We start from the raw sequence: 24,615 nt of genomic DNA, 5'->3' as shown, positions 1-24,615 counted from the left end.
AACAATACACACAATTTACCACATCTAAATTCCAGTGTTTGAACGTTTAGTAGAGATGCCTCATACATTTAGTTGCAAATATTACTTTAAATAAAAAAATTCAAAAATTTGGTTATCATATCACAAAAATGAAAAATAATTTAAAAAAAAACATTAAACATTGTTAAATAAACAAAAATAGAAAAATAAGCAATTTATATGAATTAAAGTGTTAAATAATAATAATAATAATAATACCTGATTTTAATTAATTTATAGAACTTAGTTTTCATATTTAAGATTTAATAAGTACAATTACTGAAATCTATACTATGATAATATTAATAAATATGTTGCTCATAAGGTTTTTATAATTATATTAATAATTATTAATAATAATGTCATACACGTGCCAAAGATAACTGTAAATGTGCAGCTGCTTCAAGAAAATGACTTGCAAAAATATGATCTTAATTGAATCCAAGCTGCAAAAATCTTGAAAAATTCTCGCTTTTTGATATTTTTATTTTGAAAATTGGTATAGCATCACATCCACCCACATTGGTGCTTCAATAAATGCTTTTATTCATTCATAAAAAAAGCTATGATTAAGTGATTGATTGAGTTAAAACGCAACACGCTCCACTAATATGCAGTATTGGTTGCATACTTAAAAAACTTTCTTTGAATGAGCACACACCTTTCTGAACTTGAGTTGGAAGAAAAAAAACTCACAAGGGACGTTGAATGCAGCTAAGTGAAGCGTCTGACAAGATGAAATATTCTTATGGCAGCACAGCGCGTCCCTGCAGCACACGGTACCGAATGCATGCAGGCACACTTGAGAGTATTTTTACCTGTTTGTGTGCCAGGCAAGTTCAGGTCGTGCCATTAGTACCGATGTAATTGCACAAAGCAAGAGGGTGAGCGAGCGGCAATCTAAAATGTATGCAGTGCTCGTAACCAACGCCCAGGGCTGATCACGTTCTTGCAAGATGCTCTCGAGCAACTTCATTAAGTGTATGTTCCAGAACCACTACCAGATTAGACTGCAAAGATGGAGAATCATCAGCGTCGGCCCTGTTGAATATTAAAGTGGATAGGGTGCACTGCACTCTGCACAAATTAAATTATTCCAAGAAAAAAAACAGAGGTTGGCAAAAAGTGCAAGTCGCGGAGAAAATTGAAAGTGGGACTTCACTCTGCAGTGATTGGTAAGGCTTGCAATTAATAATAACTTCAAAATTATGTCGCTAAAAGATGGCTTTAATACAAATATAATTAAAAGGAAAAATAATAACAAAATTGCTGCTCATTATTTTAAAATTCTAACTAATGGAAACTTTTTATTTTAAAGAACAATTTAAAGTTAATAAAGTTACTAAATTTATTAAGTAAGCATACAAGAATGTTCAATATTTTCAGATTTTTATTATCCATATGAATCCTCTCTTCCAGCAACTTTTGATTAAATTATTCTCAATTCAAATTTTAAAGAATAAATAATTGAAAATATTATAAATTTCACGTTAAATTTTAACAAAAGCTGGTCATATGTTCTTGGAGATTTCTTACTTCCTCTTTAAGTTTCTTCGTGGGGGGGGGGGGGCAAAGGGGTAGCTTTGATTTAGTTCACGTCTAATTAAAGTTCAATCAGCGACTCGCAATGGCCCATAAATTTCGGAGGCGCTCTCTCAAGATTAAATTTTGAGACTAGCGCGTGTGTGTCGGAGCGGCGAGTTAGCGACGGGTGGGTCAGGTCGTTTGCGAGCCCACGGCTGCTAAGAGGGCGAAAAGTGTTTGCTCAAGGGCGCCGCTGTCAGCCCCGAATCCATCACCTTCGAGATTTCTATAAGCGGCCTAATGTGCGCCACTCAGGGGTGAAAAGTCATATCCTCCTCGGAGAGAAAAAAGGTGCGTTCGCCCCGATAAACGCGCGCCCGAGGTTGTCGTCGACAAACTTTGCAGGCGTCTGTCGCGTCGTAAAAAAGCGGCCCTTAATATTCACGGCTTTATTTTTTATCTATACAAGTCAATATTGTCAGCGACAACGACTCCATAAAAAAGCCGGTGGCGCCACCCTTGTGTGCATGCGAGTGGTGAACGCGCAGACAATGTGAACCAGATAAAAACAACATTCAATAGACTGTGTAAATGCCGCGGCGACGTGCAAATGTATTTCATCCCTTCGGCGATGTGCAATGACAATTTAAGCGCGTTAGCGAGATTTAATGATTCAATCATTTTGTAACCACTGTTCATAAAACACAGCGAATAATTTTTTTAGCGAAAAAAACAGAGAGGAGGTGGTTTTCAAGCCAAAAATTATTTGAATTCTAAATCCTCTTATTTATTTAAAATAAAAAAAAATTTGATTAAAATTTAAGTTTAAAATATCATTTAATATAATTATGTTTCAAGACCCTCTTCATACGCAGTTTTTTTAAACAATATCAATCTGGATTGCATTCTTCTGTATGATGGAAAATACATTATTATTTATTTTCCATTTGTCTAATAACTCATCAGGATATTCTAGCATTTTTCAATGGTGCACTTAGAGCAAGAGATTAAATTTCTGTTATGCGAATAACAACGTTGTTGAAGCAAATATGAGCGGCTCGGCCTGATAGAGTGCATGCATTTACCTTTTTTCCATCTTCTCTCATACTAAGCAGAAACTTGAGTGCTTTCTGTCATTGCTGATAAACTACAAATGAAAAAGGAGTCGTGTGTTGCGAGTGCTGCTGTGTGCAGGTTTAATGTTTCATTTTTCTTTTCTTTTTACCACGAACACACAACAGAAAAGCGTACACTCCGTTGAGTTTGCTCGACACAATTCCGTTCTATGGCTCTTTTTAAATAGCGTCTTGGCATTCTAATAGTAGGTGATAAGAAAAATGCACATGGCAGTATTTTGTTCTATCTCACACCCGCAGAACACTTTTATTGTTAGCATTCCATTCAGTCTGCAAAGTTTTTGTTATGATACAATTTAGGGGTGAAAGGAAATTTTTGCACTTTTTATTCAAACAAACGCTTTAAGTGCAAAGTGAAAATTTTGTCCCACTTCATTCGAGACGAGATCCCCAAAATCTTTTTTCTAAACGTCTTCAAGATGCTCTCGCGCGACTTTGGCGTGAAAGATTTTAATCAGCGAGGGTCTGTTCTCCCTCCCGTGATGGAGAAAGAAAGAGACACTTTTTAGTGACGATGGGTTTTTCTCCCCATGCGCTCTTTCTCTCAGCTCTCGACGGCCGCAGGACGAGTGCATGGATTTTCATCTGGCGCCACTCCAAATGGCAGCAAACGAGCAATTGACAATTGAGATCTAATCCCTTTACACTGGCTGCTACATGCTCCCAGTGCTTTTAATCAAGGTACTTGTGCCAACTTGTTTGCTGCAACACCACTCTCCATGCTCAAAAAAGGTGTTGCCAATCCCAGAGAGCACTGAAAAGGGGAAAAGTTGGACAGAGAAAGACGAGTTCTACGTTAAGGCTGAGTGAGTGAGCAAGTGATCAATCAACGCGACATAATAATAATAATTAATTATTTCTTAAGCAGTAAATTGTTAATTTTCAATAAGCTTTAAGCATCGATTTTTATCTTTAATTGCTTTATTTTAATTAAATTTAAATTACTTAAATTTAAAACAATTTAAATTTGGAAATATGGAAGAGCAAATTAAGGAATGAGAGCTCATTACATTTAAAAACTTTTTTCGCCTAATCACAAGAAATGTAAATTATCTTAATAGAGCATCAATTCTTAATAATAATAATAAAATGTGTGAATTTTGAGCAACCTTTGACTAGATTCTTATTTTTATTGGCATGTGTGCCTTCAACAGCGCCCACCGCCCACATAATTAAACATTCATTTCATATAAAGGGGTAGAAATGTTATTTTGTCTATCCGACAACAACAAGCTCATATTATTCTCATGTTAAAAAGTAAACGTATTTGGCTCACGAATCATCCAATTCTACCAAATCGCCATATCGCGAAAATCTGATTCAAAAGCCACGCTTATTGCCGGATCAATTTAAGAAACATAGGAAAGCCTCAGGTGGCTCTCATCCGCCCCCATCCAATAAAGATTCAAAAATATCAATGCATTGGAAATGACGTCGTTGGCGCTCATAGGAAATGCATTGAACCAGACGGCTCGGTGTATCTGTGACCCGCATAACAAGCGAAACAAGGTGAGGGAGCCAATCAAAACAAATACGCCCGGACAAATCTGGAGCTGTTCCTTCCCGAAGGAGCTGAAGATGCTCTACTCAAGAGTTGCCGAGGCGGACACTTGAAATCTCGGCGCGGAATGAAGAGTGACTGCCGCCCGTGAAGGGGTGATTAGAGGGCGAGAGAGTGCTGTTGGCAACTCTTAATTGTCTCGCTGAGCGACAATTAAGCATGTCTCAATGGCGTGCAGGGATGAGCAGCACAGTTTGGCGGATTTAATGGCGCCAAATGAGGAAGGAAGAGTCACAGACTCGAATTATTTTTGGCTGTAGACAAATAAAACGGAATCATTTCGCAACGATGCTCTCATCATGATTTTCACCGTTAAACTGGGTTGCTTGATTAGTCCAATTAAAACAGAAACGCGTTTACTGATAAATTACTACTGTAATTTAAAACAACACTTGTGGAGAACAAACAATAATAATTTAATATAATAATTATAACCTTAAAACTGATAAAATTTAAAAGATTTATTTGTAAGTGATTTTAAAGATGTTCAAAAGAAGTGCATAACTTTTGTTTATGCCAAAATTTAGTTTTAGAAATCATTCAAGTGTGCTATTTTTCTTCACTTAACTTATAAATTAATTTCCCCAGAGGCAACTTAAATTTTCAAAAAAATATCACCTATCTGCTATAATAAATTTCACCTGTACATGAAGTACCTGAAAATAGTTCAATAAATGGCATTTTGACTTATTTTGATTTTTTCCCCCTAAAATCACTTTTTTTAATCCGTCCTATTCTATTGAAAGTAACTCATATTTAGTTTTTTTTCTGTTTATACAATTATCGTTAAATGGCAAAAAAATCTACCTGAAAAGTTATAACTGAAAATATTAAATGAAGCTCGGTTTAACTCGATAATAAATTTCAAAAGTCCTTTGGCGAGAAAAAGGTTGTGCAGCCACTCCATTCTTAACTCGGTCTTAACGCCATCAAACCCCCCTGAGGGCGAGGCTTTTCTCAATCTACTCCGGTGCAAGTCGGAAATACACTGCTCATTAAATTACAGCCCAGAGTAATTAGCAGTCAGAGCAGACTTTATAAAGCAGAGAGGTCGCTATTATTAGTAGCGAAGTTGTGATCGCCAGAGGAATAAAAGTGCATCGCGCACCAAAGGTAATAAAAGTAAAGAAGCAACACGTACAATCATATAATACTTTTGTTCGCTCTTCTGTATCCACCGAGAAAAGAGCCAGAGCAGGCGCACGAGTTGACGCCGTGTTTAATGCACTCGGTGCACTAATGGGCTCACGGCGCCGATTCCCACGGGTATCCAACTCGGCGAGAAGCATATTTGCATGGCAATGCGATTAGCCGCCTTGATGGTTGTTATAATCGTGGCGCCTACTTGTGATTTGGCCCAACGTACACGGTGCCGTGCATTGCTCTGTTTGTAATAATAATTATCGTGGAAGCTGCCACCGTGCACTTATAACACTATCTGAATCTACTTGACTCTCTTCATAAGTTCCAAGAGTGTTCCTCCAACAATTTCTATCTTTACTCTAATAATCTTTTACAGTTTGATTCTTTATCTACATTTAAAATCCATGCAAACTTCATTGTTGCAAAACTAAAATTGTTTAAATATGAAGAAATGATTTCACACATAAAATTCAATTGGATAAAATTGAAAAATAAACAATAATTTAAGTGTCTTTCTGACTTTAATCAGAAATTTCAGGCTGGGGATAAAATGTAAAAATAGGTGATTATGATTATTAAATAAAATAACTTTTTAACTAGAAGCATCAAAATTTTTCAAATAATTAAATTCACCTCTATACCTTAATGGAACATAAAACCCTAAATTTTCAAACCAACATTAGAAAAATTAAATTTAAGGTTTTTATGGTTATAATAAATATGCGTACAAATTTTTAATAGTAAGTTTAAATTTTGCGCAAGAAACTCATTTTTGAACTCGTATTATTTTTGCAGAAACATTCAAATTAATTACATACTGGATTAAATTTTTCAGCTCGGCTTATTTTTGCAATATTTCCTTTCAATCAGGCTCAAACAATGTTTCCTTGTGTTTCCTTTCTCTCCACTTTGTATCAATCATACTAACAGAGGATAACATTTGACACTGACTATGAGCAATTGATCTTACAATGGAGGAGATTTTCCACGTATAGACTTGAGCAATCAGCCGCCAGGCAGAGTCATTGTTAACAGTTTGCAAGTTTTAATGAAAAAGCAAACTTATCTGACCGGATAGGGGAGCAACATTGGAGCTCCTTTCCGTTGTTTAGCGAGCCGATCGTGATCCGACTGCGCGCGGCCGACCTTGCCGGGCACTATATCAGTCATTGATTGAACTGATTCCGCCCAAAGAAAGATTTATCTCGGATCGGACCCCGCCAGCAGCAGCAGCAAATTCAATTAACCTTAAACTTACCTCCGCATTGATATTTATTGTTTTGTTCTCCTGCAGCACGAGAAAAACGAATGGAGACAAAGAGCTCAGCAAAAACAACACAACTACTGAAATGCGCTCTTTTTCTTTTCATTTCCTCCGATCCCGTGATTTATTAGCCGCGGGGCCACATTTTTCTAGCACCAGTGGGCGATCGCTCGTTACGTTGTTTCACGGCGTTTTTGGCATGTCTCAACGCGTACCAGAAATACAGTAATGTGGATATTTCTTCTACACAAAAAGAGTTGATTTTATTTTAATTAAAATTTATGAATAATTGGGCGTCAGTCATTACAAAAATCAATTAATTAATCTTTGTTTTAGAGTAAATGAGAGATTAATAAATACCTTCGAAAAAATTTATTTCTGGGCATTCGAACATAGTAACATTCATCTTCCTAGATATTTTAAATAACGATATTTTGCTTTGTGGCTGGAAATTTTACGATGAATGAGAAGTGGGGTTTTGCGTTCTTATTTTAGTAATTATTCACTCTGAATTTGTTACAAATATAAAAAACTTGCTCAATGATAATGCAAAAGAAATTTTTCATTAAAAATACAACAATTTTCTTAAAATTTCCACTTCCTACTGGAGCTCACTGGCTATAGAGGAGACCTCGTTAAAAGCAAGCTCCATGTCTGTGGGCTGGCAAAACCTGGAACACACGACCATACGCAAGAAGTATGTTTCCTTTATCTTGGACGGAACCATATAGATTTTTCCATTGGCGTTGATCTTCTTCAGCAAAAGCTCATTCGTTTCATTGCTTCCCTGAAAGGATTTTTTTTTAATTCAACGACTCTTTTAAATTAAGGTATGCACTTTCTTTTACTTTTAGTCTAAAGCAGACGAGTCCCATGGAAGCAGGGCAAAAAAGCTCAAAGCGGTTATCTTGTAGGACGAGGCCTTCGAACTGCTTGGCCAGAGCAACCTGCTTGCGGATGTGCGCCTGCAAACCCTTGACGCCGTAAATGCGCAGCACAAACCACAGCTTCAGAGAACGAAACCTCCTTCCAAATGGAATTTGCCAATGCTAAAATTTGTTCAAGTATAAATTAAAATTTTGGCAATTTTCAAATGATCAAAAAAAAAATAATTTTGTGTTGAATTTGTGATTAATTTTTTAATATTAAATATTATTTTGAGATTTCTACATCTAATTAAAATATTTCAGTGAATTAAATTAACAAAAATTAAATTTCAACCCTGTAATCTGGAACGCCTTGATGTTCGTGTTTGAGGTAGACAGGATCGTTGCCATATGTGTTGATCATATAGCTGGCATCCTTAAACCACATTGCAGCGGAGTCAAAGTTAACCAGCATCCACTTGTGCGGGTTGAAGTTGAATGTGTCGGCCTTTTCAATGCCACGCATCAGATGTCGAAACTCTGGGCAGATAAACGCAGCGCCAGCGTACGCGGCGTCCACGTGCAACCACAGGTCCTCCTCAACGCAGACGGTGCCGATTTCATCCAAGTCGTCAAATGCGCAGTTGACAGTTGTGCCTAGAGTGGCGACAGCCTGATAAGAGTTATAATTTTTATTTATACAAAATTGTGCACAATTTATGATCAAAAATAAATCAGAATTTTTTTATTGTTTTTTTTTTAACCTAAAATTTTATAATTATAATCACTTACAAAGAAAGGTATCCGTCCAGCCTCTTTGTCCTCCCTGATGGCCTTTCGTAGGGCTTCACCACGCAAACGGTAATCGTCCCCAGCGGCGACACCTCGCATCTTTATCCCCCCAAGGAGTCCAGCTCGATTTACCGATGTATGAGCTAAATCTGAAATATTTCTTACAAATAATTTGCCTTATATTTTTCTCACATCTCAACTACCACTTATTTTTAGATCACTAATTGATCAACTATTTAGTTGAAAAGTTGCAACACACAAATCATTAAAAAATATATATATTTTGCCTGAGCAGTATCCAACGAGTTTAGAGGTAAGAACTCCCTCAGGCTGATCTGGCTCAAGTTCCTTGGCCCTGCTCAGGTACTTGGCTTTGGCACTGAGTAGAGCGATCAAGGTTGACTCTGAGGCAGTGCTCTGTATTACGCCACCACCTTTGCCGTTGGAACAGGATAGGAATTCGACAGGCAGGTCAATCATTTTTCCCAGCCAGTCCAGCACGACCATCTCCAATTCGGTGCAAGCAGGACTGGTAATCTGGCACATTAAAATAATTTAAATTTTAAATTTTTTTATTTTTAATATTTTTCAATATCAATACAATTTGGTTTTTATCTAATTTAATCTCATTTCAATTATTAGGAAAATTTTTTGTATTTTCTTAAGAATAATTTTTTACAACCTTCATTTTTTTCAGCATAAAATAATGTGTGTTTTATTGCTAAGTTTACGCAAAAGTGTTGTGTATTTTATGTGCATAACTGCATACAATACAGAAAATCATTTCGTTGGTGTAATAATAATATTATTTAAAACAAAACATACACTTCTGCATTCAAAAATTTGAATTGAGATTCATCGAAAAAAATTGAATTGACTTTCTTATTGGTTTCATTTGCCGTTTGCTTTTAATGTATATTTTTTTTTCAAAGCGCGCTTTGACAGAACGCCTCTTTCTTAGCCATGCAATTTTCAGCAAAAAAAAAAAATAAGATCAATAATTTTATGTTTTTATTTTATTTTCAAATTACCCATGAGATCCCTATGCATGCGATGCCACCTGAGAGCATGTCAGCGACAATTGCCGGGTAGCTCTGTGCAGTTGGATAGTAACCGTGGAACTGGGGATGATGCCAGTGGGTCACGCCGGGCATGATGACCCTCTCCAGGTCACCCATCAGTGCCTGCCAGCGCTCGCCGTCCTCGGGAGCAGTTTCTGGCAAAAGAGGCCGTAGGTAACCTGGCTCTACTTCTGGCAAAACTCGCCTAGTAAGAGTAGTATGACCAAAATTAGTATGAATAGAAAATACTTAAAAACATTTTTTGGGAAATTTAAAACCAAATTTACTTTTTCCAAAGTTTAAACAATTTTACGACCTTTCTCTAATGTTGTCTAGGTAGTTGCCGATGAATTCGGCCATGCTTTGGGCAAAGTCCTTAAATTCTTCCGTGTCCATACTTCCTGGCCTCAATCATGTATGTATTAGTTGAAAATTGCAAATTATATATATATATATCAATAGGCAATCATTACCCATCTTGAGATAAGTCGATCTCAAATTCAAAGCGATAACATTTAATAATATCTGATTAAAAAATAAGATTAATAAAACTTTTTGCAACTTGAATACAAATTTAGAGTGATATTTTTTTATTTTTTATTATTCATCTGGATAGTCGATGATCATACCAAGCTCCATTAATAATTTAAACATAAATAAATAATTGAAACACAACAAACAATTAAATGGTTTTTGCTGAGAGCTTGCATTTGTTTTTGACTGCCCAATACCTGCCCAATACATAAAAAAATTCCACTTTTTTGAAAGTTTTTGTCATATAGAGAAATAAAACTAATATCCCTCTTAATTATTTAATTAAGCTTAATATTTTACTTATTACTAATCGCATACAATGGCTTTTGATTTTATAATTTGAGATAAAAAGGGAAGAAAACTTACAATTATGCGCGGTGACTAAAAGAGCGTCTCAGATGTGGGTCGTTCTCGATGAAGATTGGCTACGCGAGCTTTGTTGCTTCGCAATCTCCGAAAATATCCCGGTCCGCTTTTTTTGTGGTCACGCGGTCTCACAAATCACGTGTCTTTTGTGTGTTGGTGTGAATCCTGATTAATTTAACTATTGTTGTCAATTGCGAGTTTTTGTTTGGGTCATAGTATAGAAAGAGCAGTCACATGTTAAGCAATATAATTTTAATCAATTTTTTTACTGCATATCTGACGTCGCAGATTACAAAATGCTCAGAAATCATCACTGGATATTTTTTAATGCGGATCTTTTGTTCTCTCTTTTGTTCACACTAATCATAACCTGACGTCATAAATGAAAAGAAAACAATAATAATTTTATTTTACAACATTTTTGTATTTTTATTTTATCTTTAAAGAGGTGCCCTCAAGAAAGAATGTTTAAAATTGCTTTAAAAAGTAGCGTCACGTATGATAACAAACAAAGCAGATAAGAAAAATGAATCGCAACAATGAACTCAATTTCTAAGAGGGGCGCGCCACTTCAAGCTACAATATGAAGAGGTTTTATCTTAAATGAGCTTGCAATATTTATCTTTTGGGATTTTTTTCGGAAAAATTGCAGGTGCCGCGGGCCCACAGAATATTCAATTGAATATTTAATTTAATTTGATAATTCTATTTTTCAATTTCTTAAAGCAGGCAAAACACATAAATTTATAGGATGGAACACGTTTTATCCTTGAAATCGAGTAATAATAGAGTTAAATTTACTTCGCATTTTGGGTAAGAGCTTCCCATCTTCTCACCTTCATCCAGTAAATATGATTTAGTAATTATTGGAATTGTCATTGTTCTTCTCTGTCTCTCTGTCTATACTTTCACACATAAAATATTTCATTTTTTTTTTAGTCTTATGAATTATTCTCTAAATTGAAGCAAGCAAATCAGCCGAAAAAATGAAAGCGTGCCTCCCACATTCAGGGCAGCGGAGGTGTTGGCAGGCAAAAGGGAGTAAAAGCAAAAGGTGCGACGTGCCAAAGGAGGTTGATCCCCGGCATTTTGATGCTGCTGAATGGACCAATATCCCGGGGATGAGGGTTTGTTTGCTCACGAGGTCGACGGCGAGAGAGAATGAAAGAGAGTCAACCCGCGCTGTCAGCAACAAAATTCATCTCCCGCCGGTAAGAAGGCGGCCGACGAGACGAGTATCAACTTTAAGAGAGCAAAATGATTTCATCTCAGAGCCAGGCATCAAAAGGGAGCGCGTGTGTGTCGGTTTAGTATTTTGCGCTACACATTTTACGGCGCTCACAATATCCAGCAGCTATAAAATTGCTGCCCGTGCATGTGTTGAGTGGCGCTGTTATATTCAAACGGCGCCAATTGCTCAGGCGGCGACACGGGACATAAAATTCAATCGTTTTGCCCTCGCGTCTTCAATTGAGTGTGTGCGCGGCTTGTTTCTCTCCACTGTGCACTGCTTCGTCAAATCTCCTCTTAAACTCATAAAGCTTTACAGCGGCGTGTGTGATTTTAATTGGTGCGTAGAGCAAATATTTCCTATTTATTTATTCGCGGCTTTTGTTTGCTTATTGGTAATTACAAAGAATGGAGAGTATGAATTATATATGATATATTTGTTTTCATTTGATTAACTTGATTTTCAATGAAAATCTGAACAAAATACCTCTTTCATTGATCATAATATTAGTGATTTAAATTATTTGATATGAAAAAAGTTGAGCAAGTTTTAGTTGAAATATTGTTTTTCAGCAATTATTTTTTTTACAGTAAATCTTATTTTATCTCGATAAAGGAGAAAATCCATACTTTTTCTCACATTCCATCAATTAATCTAACATATAAATAATTCTGATACAGAAACAAAAAGTAATAAACATATTATTGAATAGTTTGTAATGCTTAGTAAATTATTATTACTTTTTATAAATTTCTCAACTATTAATCTGTAAGTAAAATGTGTTAAAAATTAAAAGCAAATATAACTTAATTGAAATTTAAAAATATTATTATCATGGTTTTTAATAGTTTTATCCATTGATTTAATAAATTTTTATCATCATTATATAATTATAAAATTTATTTCCAACAATTATTATTATAGTTTGTACATTATTACTTAAATGAAATATGTAAATCTGAAGATTAAACAAAGATATCATTATGTTTATGTGAACTTTCATTAAGTAAAGAATAATTGAATAATTTTATGGCTCAAATTTATTCCAATATGATAACACGAAATAGTTACGTCTATGACAAAATCAATATTCCCCCATCTATTTTAAAGTTAAAAAAAAAATGGGCACGCAGCTGAGCGCTTGTGCTGCAGATTTCAGGATTGTGCTTATTTTGTTTTCACATCCCTGCAAATCACGCTCGTTTCAAACAAAAACAATGCCAAAAACAACTTGAAAAGAGAAATAGAAAGAAGCAACAGACCACAGACCTCTGCAATAAGGCAGCGCGTAGCCGCTGTAGCCAGCTGCAGCTTGGATTACAAAAATGAGCGTCACGTACGAGTAATTTTTCAGTGGGCAATTTTACAAAAAGCATCTCTCAAAGAGATAAGACGGGGTGTCGGAAAAGCAGCACAAAGCAAAGGCAAAGGAGCGAAATAAATAAATTGCACATTTCCCCAAGACGAAGGAAAGGAAAGAAAGGAAACGCTTCGACGATTTCTTCTCTTCCAATGACGCCTTGTTATCATCCAAATAAAATAAAGTAACAACACACACACGTTGCGCGGGAGACGCGCAAAAAAAGGCACCGGCAGCAGCTTCACACATACATAGTGGGCGGGCTCGGCAGGCAAGGTAAAAGCAGGCCAGCAATTCCTTTGAACTGTTCCGTGACTCAACTATTAAACCAAAGGAACGAGACGAGCGAAATATAGAGGCCTGGTAATGAACAGGCCGCTCGAGGCATTTTCTTTAAATTTTTTTTTTTTAATTTTTTTTTTTTTTTTTTTTTTTTTTTTAGGGTCAGGCCAAGACAAAGTCTTGTCGGCCTGTGCCCTTTATTGGTGGTACAGAAGGCACCACCCAATTAATTTTTTTTTATTTTTATTTTTGGGTTCAACTTTATTTAAAAAATCATCATTTTTTGCTGGCATATCCTTAATTTTGGTCCACGCGATGATGACAAACAAAGCTGAAAACTAAAAGAGAGAAAAAAGATTAAGAAAGGATGTGGATTTGGTTGGGGTAGGGGAAGGTCAGATTTTGATATCTTTTGGTGTTAAGGATTTACTGCATAATTTTTTGTTTCAATAATTATGTCTATTTTTATTTTTATTTGTGCTGCAAATTAAAAATAAAAAGGTTTTCATTTAATTTTGGGTTAATTTTTGTGTGTGCTGGAACTGCAAATTTTTTTCAGTCTGGAATTAAGGTTTGATACCATAATTTTATGTTTTCTTTAGCCGTATTAATTGAATTAAAGTTTTTTAAGCGGGCAGGCAACTTGTTCCACAGTCGCGGCATAATAAATTCCCACGTTCTTTCGTGAAATCTATTCTGGCTAAGAGGCATCACTAGCGGGTCGGTTTGCGCCGTGCGTGTTGAATAATTGTGCGTTCTCCTTGCACCAAAGTTTCCAAATGCATCTCGACAAACGCGATTATTTCAAAGGATTTTGCGCTGCGCCTGCGAAAGGCTTGTCACTTTGTTTTATCGCTGATGGGCCCTTTTAGATGTTTTGATGCAGTGCCAAACACACTTTTATCGTCGCCGCAGACTTTGTTCCAGAGGAATTTCGACGCCGAGTAGTTGAGCAGAGAGAAAGAGCAGCGGCACGAGCGAGGGTGATTTTATCAGAAAATTGCTGACTCAACCGCAGTAAAAAATAGACTTTGCGCGGTCGGCACCCTCCCTGCTCAGTCACTTACTCGCCCGGCCGATCTTGCTCGTCGCCGATGCTGCAAATCAACAAGTATTGCCGCTCATTGGCCGCGAATGCAAATTTCCCAATTAAGACGTACCAGCCGCACCACCAGCTTGGAGCATCAAATTTGAATTGCTACTTTTTACTCAATCCTGAAGAGAGAAGCTGTGGAAAAATGTCTGGCATCAAAGTTAATAAACAATTTTTTTATGAAGTGTATAAAAGAAATTGTAATATTGATCTAATACAAATTGAAAATATTATTAACAATTATCCTTTTCCCTTACACAAATAATGAGAATTGTTGTAATGATTAGCTCCTTCAAATGAACATTTATTTATTTTTTTTTCCAAATAAAGTATATCGGTGAGCATATTGAAAGCTGATATGGTCAATTTTAAAGTTTTTCTCTATTTTCTTTTTCAAGAACACTCATGAAGAAGAATGAATTAAAATTTATATCAATTTCAATGGAGATTTTTTTACATGATATTTGACAAATAAACGTAATAATTTATACCAGTGCATTGTGGGATTTTAGGAATTTTAATTTAGTGGGCGTGATAATGCCTGGAAATGTATTATTATGCAACCTGGTAAGCTTCAAAGTCAAGCCGGTTGTATCACTCGGTATCACTAATGTTATATTTATGAAAGTTCGCGTTTTAATCAAAATTATTTTGGTATAATTTCATAGAGAAAACTTATGCCTTCAAATTTTAACGTATTTAAATACTTTACTGAAGAAGGAATTGCCAGCGTTTTCAGTGAGATTTTCATTGTGATAAAAACCCCAAAAAAAGTTGAAACTTTTTTTTTGTACCATTGAAATTTCCTCCATTTGAGTTGCAATGCATAAAACGGAAAAGAGATTCTTTCAAAGCAGCTCAAGTGATTTCTCCGTCTGTTTTTTTCCACTGAGATGAGATGAAATTTTTATCCGCTCTCTCACTCCGTCGCTCGTCGTCGCGAGAGAGAAAAAAGTTTCCTCGCTGCTTTGCTAATGAAAATTTAAATTGCAGATTTTGCATTTCTTGCGCCGTACCCGACGCACTCCCCTCGCCCCTCTCTTTCTCTCACCTTACCTTTGTGAGCTCGTATTCGCTCCGATTATGGCTCCGTTGCACACACACGCTCGCGAACTTTATTGCACACGAGTGAGTGAACTGCCTGGAGAAATGTGTTATTATTTTTAATGATGACTTTTATGTCACACCACGCCGGAATAACGCGACCCGCAAATCCCGCCAAATGCATGCATTAAAATGCAAACCACCGGGAAAGCGTGGCGGGTGAGAAAATGATCGACCCTCTTTTCTCGTGCCACCACCGTCCCATCTGTCTTCATCAGTCAATTACCAGCATCAGCCGTCACTCGGCGCGTAATGGGCTTGTTAATTCAGCGAATTTGAAAAAAGCGCAAAAGTGTTGCACACCGCAATAGGCTTTATCCATATTTTTTCAAAAACAAATTTAAAAATATTCCTCGATGACTAGAATAAAAATTAAAAATTGCAAAGTTTATAAATATATTTGTTATTGTTTGTTCTTCTTTTATTGCAAAAACAAAACCATGTCAATCAATTTACTTTTTTAATTTATTAAGCTTTTTCCACCACATATAGTTGGTTAAATTTTACCTGGTTGAAATTTTTTTTAAAAAGTTCTAAGGGGGCTGAATTGACTTAAAATTTAGAAGAACCTAAAGAGTATTATTTTCTAAGATTTTTCCTCTGTAAGCTAAAGCTAAATGTTCTTTCAAATAATGTTCATTTCTGCGTGAATCTAAATGACATTCTAGAATGCTTTTAAAAAAAAAGTGTTATCCAAAGTAATAGGGACAGTAAAGTATTAATGTGTAATGGATTCGGTGAATTTGAAGAATATATAAGTTTTTTCTTCGTTTTGCTTAAAGTTGTGTACACACTTTTTATGAGATTTGAATCCGGCAAATCCTTGTGCACACGAAGAAACCTATTATCAGCGAGCGGCGGCACAAAAGCGTTCGCCGACAGCGGGAAGTTGTCCTCTGCGCCGCTACTTTCACCAGCCAGGCTCCCAGGGTGCCACTGCATCTATTTCCATGCAAATCTGTTGGCAAACAAATATTATTATTCTAACACTAGCTGCGCGGCGCGTCGCCCGCCGAATGTGTACACTGGCTGAAAAACCAATAAGAAATTCGCAACATTCTTCCTCTGAATAATTTATAACCGACTCCGTCTCATGACTAGAAATAGGTTGCTTCCGCCGGCTAATCTTTCGGCTGAAATCGACGTGGCTCGCGGGTGGCAAAGAAAAAGGCAGCAATTTGGCGATTTGTCGCGCTTTGTGCCAACTCATTAAGCGCAGAGTCCATTTGTTCGCTCAACGGCCAAAAACACTCCCAGCTTTTTGGTAATTGCGACCGCGAGTAATGTCCACCTGCCGAAAGTGAGTTATTACCCTATTGGCAATCGATATGCTACCAGAAAGCAGTCGTGGTGATAAAAATTAGATTCACCAATTCTAGTTTAGTTTTTTGTTCAGCAAAATAATATAATAATAAAAAATATTTCTCTTATTGCTTGCTTTGTTCATATCTAATCAAATTTTGTTTTAAAATGCATCTAATTGTAAAAAAGAAAATAATTAAAAAAAAACCTAGAATTTTTTTTCTTACAATGCAAAGCCAAAAAGTATAATTATTGAAAGCTAATTAATTTGTTATCAATTAATAAGTTTCACATTAGTAGGAAATATAAAATTTAAAATTGAAAGCACGCAGTGCTTGTGGTATAAACATTGTTCTAGCCAATATTTGTAAATTATACGAAAATTAAAAATTGACCCAGTGATTTTTGATAATTATAGTGGTCATTTTAATTATCCATTATTTCAATTGTCCTTAATCATCGCTGTAGCAAGATGACAATAAAGAAACAAAAAATATATGTTTAACCTTCTATGTGTGATCAGCGCAATTTCTATTTTAGGAATAAATTATGAAGAGAAAAATGGATTTATTAATTTTTATTAATGTAACTCTAAAAAAAAATCATCGTGTAGGAAATTTATAACAATAATAATTGTATTAATTTTGAATTTAAAAAAAGTCCTTTTTTTATAAAACGCTATTTTCAGTGCCCATTTCCACAAATTCAATTTAAAATTTAAAGTAATAAAATAGCAACGAAAGAAGTAAAAAATATTTAACTCTCCTTTATTTCTAAATTGACGTAAATATCAGGTCAATATGAATTATGTTTTGAAAAGTAAACACTTTTTGATTGAAATAATAAATAAATTTCTCCCTCAGATTCTTTGTTTGTCATTATACTCTACGCAAAACCCTCAAATACACTACCAATTGTAAAAAAAGTTAAGCGCTTGCAATTAATTGACCTAACCATCACAGATTCATCATCATGTGGATGTGATTCATAATATTTCGCAAGAGGAAAAATAATTTATCACGCTGCCTCTGCGTGTATACAAGATAAATGTCATGTATGTACATACATATAACCGCACATAACGACACATGACATATACATGTGAAAAACAACCTTATCGTCAGCAGAGAGTTTGTTTTGCATTTATCAGTATCGAAAGTTTCCGGGAGGCGTTATTCTTTTGGTCTTTGAACTCGGTGCCTTGGTGCGCACTTTCGCTTCAGTGCTTCTTTGACAGTGTGACCAGTAAGCTTGAATAATCAAAATGCTGAAGCTTTTACTTCTTCTGCTGGTTGCCCAGCCTATATTGAGCGCCAAAGATGATACACAGAAGCCACCAAGCCCTTATGGAATTTTGCCACAGCCCCTGGACCTTGAGGAGTGTGAGTATAATTCTAATTCAGTGATCTTAGAAAAATTATTTAAAGGTTTAATAATTTTTTCTTGCAACTTGGTAACAATATTAATTTTGTTGAATTCCTTTCGTAAACAGCATTAAATTTCCAGAAGGTGTTTATTTATTAACTTGATCTATTTGACCATGTTTTAAGTTTGATCTTGTAATAAATGATAAACAAATTGAGAAATTGCCTTCTAAATATAATATATTTTCTGTTTTGGTTCCTATTAAATACATTATTTAATGTTGTAGCAGTTATATTTAAATTTTAATAGAGTGAACTGAACATCTCTATATTTATAGAGAAATAAAATTTTTTTAAGGTGGTACCGGTCTGCAATCGTGCAAGGATTTTGTGAACCAATGCAACACTAGCAACAATCCTACTGAATTGGCCAAATGCTCCTGTGGCAGAAATGTTTGCTACAAATTGGAGTGCAACAAGAGGACCAAAGCGATCGTTGATAATACTCCACGCCTATCAAATGGTAATATTTTTAAAAAAATTGCTTTTTAAAATATTGTTACGATTTTTTTTAATTGTGGAGATATATACATATAAAAAATCATGACGAAAATCAATCATCGTCAATTCGATAATGTTTTTGGGTTTACTATTGCAGGCAGGAAGACGTCGATTGACGGAACCTACTTGGCTGACTATTGCTTCACCCGCGAGAAAATCTTCAAGCACAAGAATTAAAGCGCAAAAAGAAAGCTGCAAGTAATCGCCCTTGTATCGTTGATAACATGGGATTAAAAATACATGACATTGCGTTTGTAAAAGCGCTATACTGTTTAACAGATCAAATAATGCCTCTGTCTCAAATGACTCTTCTTGAAATAAATTTTGCCAACAATAAAAAATGAGAGTGAAAAATATATCCTTCTTTATTTTCTTTTTCTCTGTTCAATTATTTAATTTATTTTGTGTCTTTTTTTAACGTATTCTCTGACTAAGTTTTATAAATTACCGGAAGTTAAAAAAATATGATGATTAAATTTTAAATCGCAATTACAAAAATCCAATTTTTTTTTTTAATATCTCTACCTAATTTGAAGATTTTTCACTTTTTGACGTTTTAATTAAAATAAAATGTATGTGATTTCAGTCAGATCCCTTCATTTAATTAATAGACTTTAAAGCGATTCTGCTGAAATTGGCAGAATCCACATTTTGTGTCCTGCATTCACGGTGGCAAAGCGGAGAAGTGCCTCTTTGGTTGTTGACACGCATGCAGTCTCCGGTCGGTGTGCGCCCCTCAATTTGTCATTTATGTCATTTCGCAAGCCCCAGTCAACAATGTGCTCGTTATGTGGGTCAACACGCGGCGAGTTTGCGAGCCTATTTGTCGTGCCGGCGGATCGCTCATTCACTATATAGAGGCGCCAGACGACCGCAATCAATAGCAGAGCTGTTTGACTCGCATAGAGTATCAATTTGAGAATTTGACTTGCGATCCGAACATCCAATTGAGACATTTACACAAACCTTATTTGAATAATTTTGCCATTCAAATGGCGAAATCTTTTCTCTCAATCAACAAGCACTTCAACCCAATTTGCAGGAGAAAGACAAGAGTTGATTCTCCTCGTTCCAGCAGCAAATTGCATTTCACTTGCAGATTGTGTTCGCGCTGGATGGCGTGATGTTTGTTCATTACCCGCGAAAAAATGCACCTGCAGAGGAATAAAGCACTTATCTAGCTGGCGAACCAAGTTGCACCTTCACGGCCTAGACTCGCTTATTTGATAAGCAGCTCCCGACGTCCTACGTTTTCCGTACCCGCAGCATGCAAATCTATTTTCCAATTTTATCTAGCGTTCTCTTCTTTCACCTGTGCATGTTGAAGAAGACGTAAAACGACTGTATAAGAAAAGCAAAGCAATATAGAGGCTAGAGGTACAGGGGCATGCACGCAGAAGTAGGAGTTGATCTAGGTTCACCCCATAACCTGTTTTTTTTTTTTTTTTTTAATAGTTAAATAATCTGCAAGTCATTTTTATCATTTGCAAACTTTTAAAGCTAATTTATATAATATTAATTTGTATTTAAAAAAATTGAAAAATTTTTTAATTTCAATATTAAATGAATACAATTTTTTATCTTAATTGAAGTGTCACATTTCAACTGTTACAATGTTTTTTAGTACTGTATTTGTAACTTTTCGTGACAAATATTTTATCAAAAAGCTAAAAAAGCTACTAGAGGATAAATATTTGAAGAAAATATAATTACATATAGTGATCATCTGTAAGCGTTGACGTGACGTTAACTATAAACTGTAATCATTGACATGGATCAATTTAGAAATTTATAAATTAAATCAACATTTACATTAATCTCTTCATAAATTTCATTATTATAAAACTGTGTTATTAAGAAAGATAAAGGACGAGCATATGCGCATTAATTTGCATTTTGCAATTTGATTAGTTTGAATCAGTTTGAATAAAAAAACTATTCTTCTTAAAAAATTTCAAACAATTTAAAACTTCATAATTTTTTAGCTTTTTTAAGCTACACAATCTCCCTGCAATAGTACAAATAACTACAAACTCATTCATTGTTGATCAATTTATTTAATTTGATGTATTGTATTTATTCTCAGTTTTATTTATTAATTTTTTTAATTAAAATAATCAGTGGATACGTGACAAACAAAACCTTCATCTTCATCTGATCGTAAGTGAAGCTAAACAAACGGACCTTGGCAAGATCTGATTTAATCACTCTCTCTCTCTCTCTTTGTTCCTTGGATAATGTGCGCGAGAAACAATTCCCACTCATCAGACAGCATAAGGACGGATGCATGCGTCACCGAGTGGTGCGCACAAAGCGCGGCTTAAATTCATTCAACTGAAGATAAATTATTAGCGAGCAGCTTAAAGTTGTCGCGAAAAGTAATTCTGCCCGGCAGCTTGTGCTGGATAAAAGTTATCCTCAGTGTTGTGCAGCCAGAAGAGGAGCGCGCGCGTGTGTATAATATTTATTCCGGCGGCGCCTTCCGAGCCGACTTTCCTTCTTTTTCCAGCACGTCAAAATGCTGTGTGCACTCCTGCGCTAACTCAATTTGATTTCACGATCGCTTTTGTCTTCCAGATGTCTCTCAGGAAGTTTGGCAAAGACACGAAGTGACTGCTTATGTGTGTAGTGGGGTGCACGCGCCCCTGCCATCAACCCTTCGCAGTCGGCAGGTCGAGTGCAAGAAAGTACTGGAAGTAGAGGTGGTTGGTTTGGTATTCAGCTGAGCAAGTTGTGTTGTATTCCCTTTCAACTTTGTCTTCGCGCGAGCAGCACAAGCGGGTCATTAAACTTCATTATTTAACTTTCTGGTGCGCACGCCGAAACAAAAACAAAAAGGGATCAACGCCCCTAAAAAAACTTTGTGGGCGCAAACCTCTCTCAAACTTGGTGCGGCCCTTTTCGAATTTGCAGGTGTGCGATTTGAATGAAAATGCTGATGGTCCTGCCCTTTTGATAGAACTTCAGATGGATGTACGTGAGAGTGGAAGAATCTCAACTTTTTGAATAAGTCAATACTTAAAGAGGCAAATTTTTATCAAGAAAAGATATTTTTTTTAAACATTGAGATAAAGACTGAGATAAATATGCCTACCGAAAGAGCTCTATCTAAAATAGAATCAAAAATAAATTAGTACACAGGCCAATTCATATTGTGCTATCACAATTTTATAAACTTGGTGTAATGTTTGCTTTTAATTGAATGAAAACAAATTTAATTAAATCAATTAAAAGAAAATGAAAATGATGAAAACTTTTCATTAAAATTTTTATTTTAAGTCAACCAGGTTGCGCATTTTGCCACTCTGCTGCGTCTGCTCTTTGCTGGGAGGCAAATGAAACTGATTATGAGCCGGTGGTGTCCACGTACCAAGCTGTGCAGGGGTAAATGGTGTGTTTCTTCAATGACAGGTCCGGCGCTATCTGACATTTGCAGCTCTCAATTTCCATATAAATGGCAGTGATGAAATGCGGCGGCCGAGTCAGGCCACGGCGCACACAAAACCGGCTCAATAGCCCTAATGGCAGCGGCGGTTCACAGCGCGGCTTTCCGCCAACTCGATTTTCACAATTTGCCTTAATGAAAAGCTGCAAACAACTTAATTCATATTCAAAACGAAAAACTTTTAAATTTTCTATTCATTGGAAGCAACTGAAAGTTTTTCGAATCAAAATTATAAAATCGTTTCATTCTCTTATTGTTAGTTTTACTATTTTTTTGTAATGTTTGTTAAGTAATAATTGAAATTCAGCGGAATAGTTTTATTTTTCTGCTGATGTTTTCTTTCACAGAAAAAAACAATTCATCCTGCTTTAAATATTTTGGCTGCGGGCTGAATTCATAATTCATGAGCTGTAATTAACAGAACTTGTTCATTTTATGATTTAATTCTAATGCATGTAATTTGAATTGATGTGAATTAGTTTGTTGGATAATGGCTGGATAATTTAAAACTTTAAATAACCAAGGATAAAACGTAATTAATCACACAACATCGGTTGTGCATTGAAACTAATAGCTTTGATTTACAACCCCCACAAAAGAATTGCCAGTTTGCAATTTAACTTCGATTATATTTCCCCGTCACTGGTAATTGAGTCGCACGGAGAAGTTGGATGAATGCTTGTTGAGCATGAAACCCGCCGACATTGTTTGTGCATTTCTAATACGCGCTCGTTTGTTCGTTTCTCTCATGAATAAATAGATCAGAAAGTGCTTGTTTGCAACTTCTCGCGAGCGCTGATCGCGAGAGCGCGGTTGATTGTGTTTTCTTGTTTTTCCCTCGGAAGTGATTTCTGCTCGGCGGGAGATGATTAACTCGCTGACCTGCTTTCAGGTGCATGCATGTTGGTGCCTTTTGGTTCGGTCCAATCACCCGATGATGAAATTATCAAGCTGCTCTCTGTGCATACAGTGAGTGAAGCCTGATGTGATGTTGTGAGAGGGTGCAACTATTAAAGCTTTAAAATCGCTGCGCCAATAATAAATTGAGCAAAACAAATGTATTGAATGTAATGAAAGTTATTTTGCTCTTGTACAGAAATAATGGAGCAATGAAATGAATATAATTTTATTTATTTTTATCACATGATATGAACCTAACAAAAATACCAGGCATTTTCTATTTTAAGCATAACAACCTATGCACTGAAAATTTACAATTCATTGACTTGGTTTTTTATCCTTATGAGCATCATCATAACAATTTTTTCTTAAAACGAGATACTCTGACTGTAGCAAAAATATAATAATTCCTATTCAGTTTAAATTGAATGTCACCTTTCTATTAGTCCAATGAAATTTCACACCATAAAAAATTTCAGAAAAAGATAAAGCCATAAATTTCCAACCATTTTTGCACGGCAATAAAGTTGCGTCGGAATTTAGCGCGATGCTCTGAACCGAGTGGCTGCTCTCAGCAGAAGTCACTGTGAAAAATGGCAAATGTTATTAAAAATATTTGAAATTTTTCAGCCTTCCCGTGTCAGTGGCACCTGCACGAGTTCATTTCCAGGGAGCGCATTTAGCTCTCGCGTTTTGTTTCGTCATCTCTGGGCGACGTGTGTCGGACCGAAGGTGCGGGCGAGAGAGCGCCATTTGTCACCGAGTCGTGTCACTCTGTGAGTGTGGGCGATTTATTTATTTTTTCTTGGCAACTTTCAGCGGCAGAAGCAGCAGCCACTTCTCCTCGTAGAAAAGTGATGCACCTTTCTTTCACTTACTCGCGTCGCTTAAGATCTGCAGAGGCTCGAATTTCTCGCCAGCTAAAGTACACGTTTTGTCCTCGAGCAAGTTTGCCGACTTTGCCGTCGTTGTTCTTTGTTGTTATGGCGAGGCGCAAATTGACTGCTTATTGAGACTGAGCGCCGTCGAAGTGTGTGTGCCAGACGTTAAGTGTTTCTCTAGTCCCTCAAAAGATAGTTGACACCCTAACGGTGAAGCACGCTTAAAACTATAAAGGCGATTTTGCTTTTCATGTGCATATAATATTACTTATGTTTTTAATTTTATTATCATTATTTATTTTTTCAATTAGAAATTAAGTAAAATCTTTATAGTAGAGCGCGTTAAAATTTGTAATTATCTCAATCTCATGTTGCAGTAATATATTATTCCTTCTACGTTTGAAACAGCGCCTGAATTTCATATAGGCCGAATACTGGGATGTTATGGCAGTTGCATAATCAAATTGTGATTTTTTTTCTCATTATCTTCTTTTTATTTTATTATATAAATATCTTTTCAAATGTATATGGTATGCAAATATTATAACCATTGGTAATTTCTTTTAATTCTTTAAATTAATTCTTCTGAAAAGCATTATGGCTATTGTTGTAACAAAGGGAACAATATTATTCAACGGACATTTTTAGTCTAAATTCAATGCAAATCAAGTGCTGATATAAATAACGAGTCGGCTATGCGCTCTGCTCACTAAAGCAAACAAAAAGGAATCAGTTTCCGCGACCGGAGGGGGCGTTAATTCCGCCGAGCGAGGCCTGATAAAGGGTGGGCGAAATTCATCCAGGCCGTCATTATTTTTGTCCCGAGA

At 35.8% G+C, this 24,615-nt stretch overlaps 2 protein-coding genes across 3 annotated transcripts; one reads left to right on the top strand and one right to left on the bottom strand.

Moving 5' to 3' along the window:
* Positions 1-7,009: 7,009 nt before the first annotated feature.
* On the bottom strand, positions 7,010-10,450 carry LOC132199274 (aromatic-L-amino-acid decarboxylase-like). 2 transcript variants are annotated; one of them, XM_059623871.1, is made up of 8 exons: positions 10,266-10,450; positions 9,682-9,771; positions 9,336-9,570; positions 8,592-8,841; positions 8,305-8,453; positions 7,868-8,185; positions 7,495-7,695; positions 7,010-7,433 (listed from the first exon to the last, which is right to left on the bottom strand). In XM_059623871.1, exons 2-8 carry the CDS (start codon positions 9,759-9,761, stop codon positions 7,248-7,250), a joined length of 1,419 nt encoding a protein of 472 aa, XP_059479854.1. In that variant the 5' UTR covers positions 9,762-9,771; positions 10,266-10,450; the 3' UTR covers positions 7,010-7,247. The 2 variants fall into 2 exon arrangements, with proteins under 2 accessions (XP_059479854.1, XP_059479853.1); XM_059623870.1 differs by having other exon boundaries at positions 9,682-9,766; positions 10,266-10,449.
* A 7,402-nt stretch (positions 10,451-17,852) lies between these two features.
* LOC132200276 (uncharacterized) lies at positions 17,853-18,918 on the top strand. The gene is made up of 3 exons (XM_059625621.1): positions 17,853-18,019; positions 18,360-18,524; positions 18,660-18,918. Exons 1-3 carry the CDS (start codon positions 17,902-17,904, stop codon positions 18,737-18,739), a joined length of 363 nt encoding a protein of 120 aa, XP_059481604.1. The 5' UTR covers positions 17,853-17,901; the 3' UTR covers positions 18,740-18,918.
* The last annotated feature ends 5,697 nt before the right edge of the window (positions 18,919-24,615 follow it).

Source organism: Neocloeon triangulifer, unplaced genomic scaffold, assembly GCF_031216515.1.
Source record: "Neocloeon triangulifer isolate White Clay Creek 2 clone unplaced genomic scaffold, ASM3121651v1 ptg000014l, whole genome shotgun sequence".
NCBI classification, from domain to species: domain Eukaryota; kingdom Metazoa; phylum Arthropoda; class Insecta; order Ephemeroptera; family Baetidae; genus Neocloeon; species Neocloeon triangulifer.
Note: the sequence above shows the minus strand (reverse complement) of the source record. Positions and strands in the feature narration are given on the sequence as shown.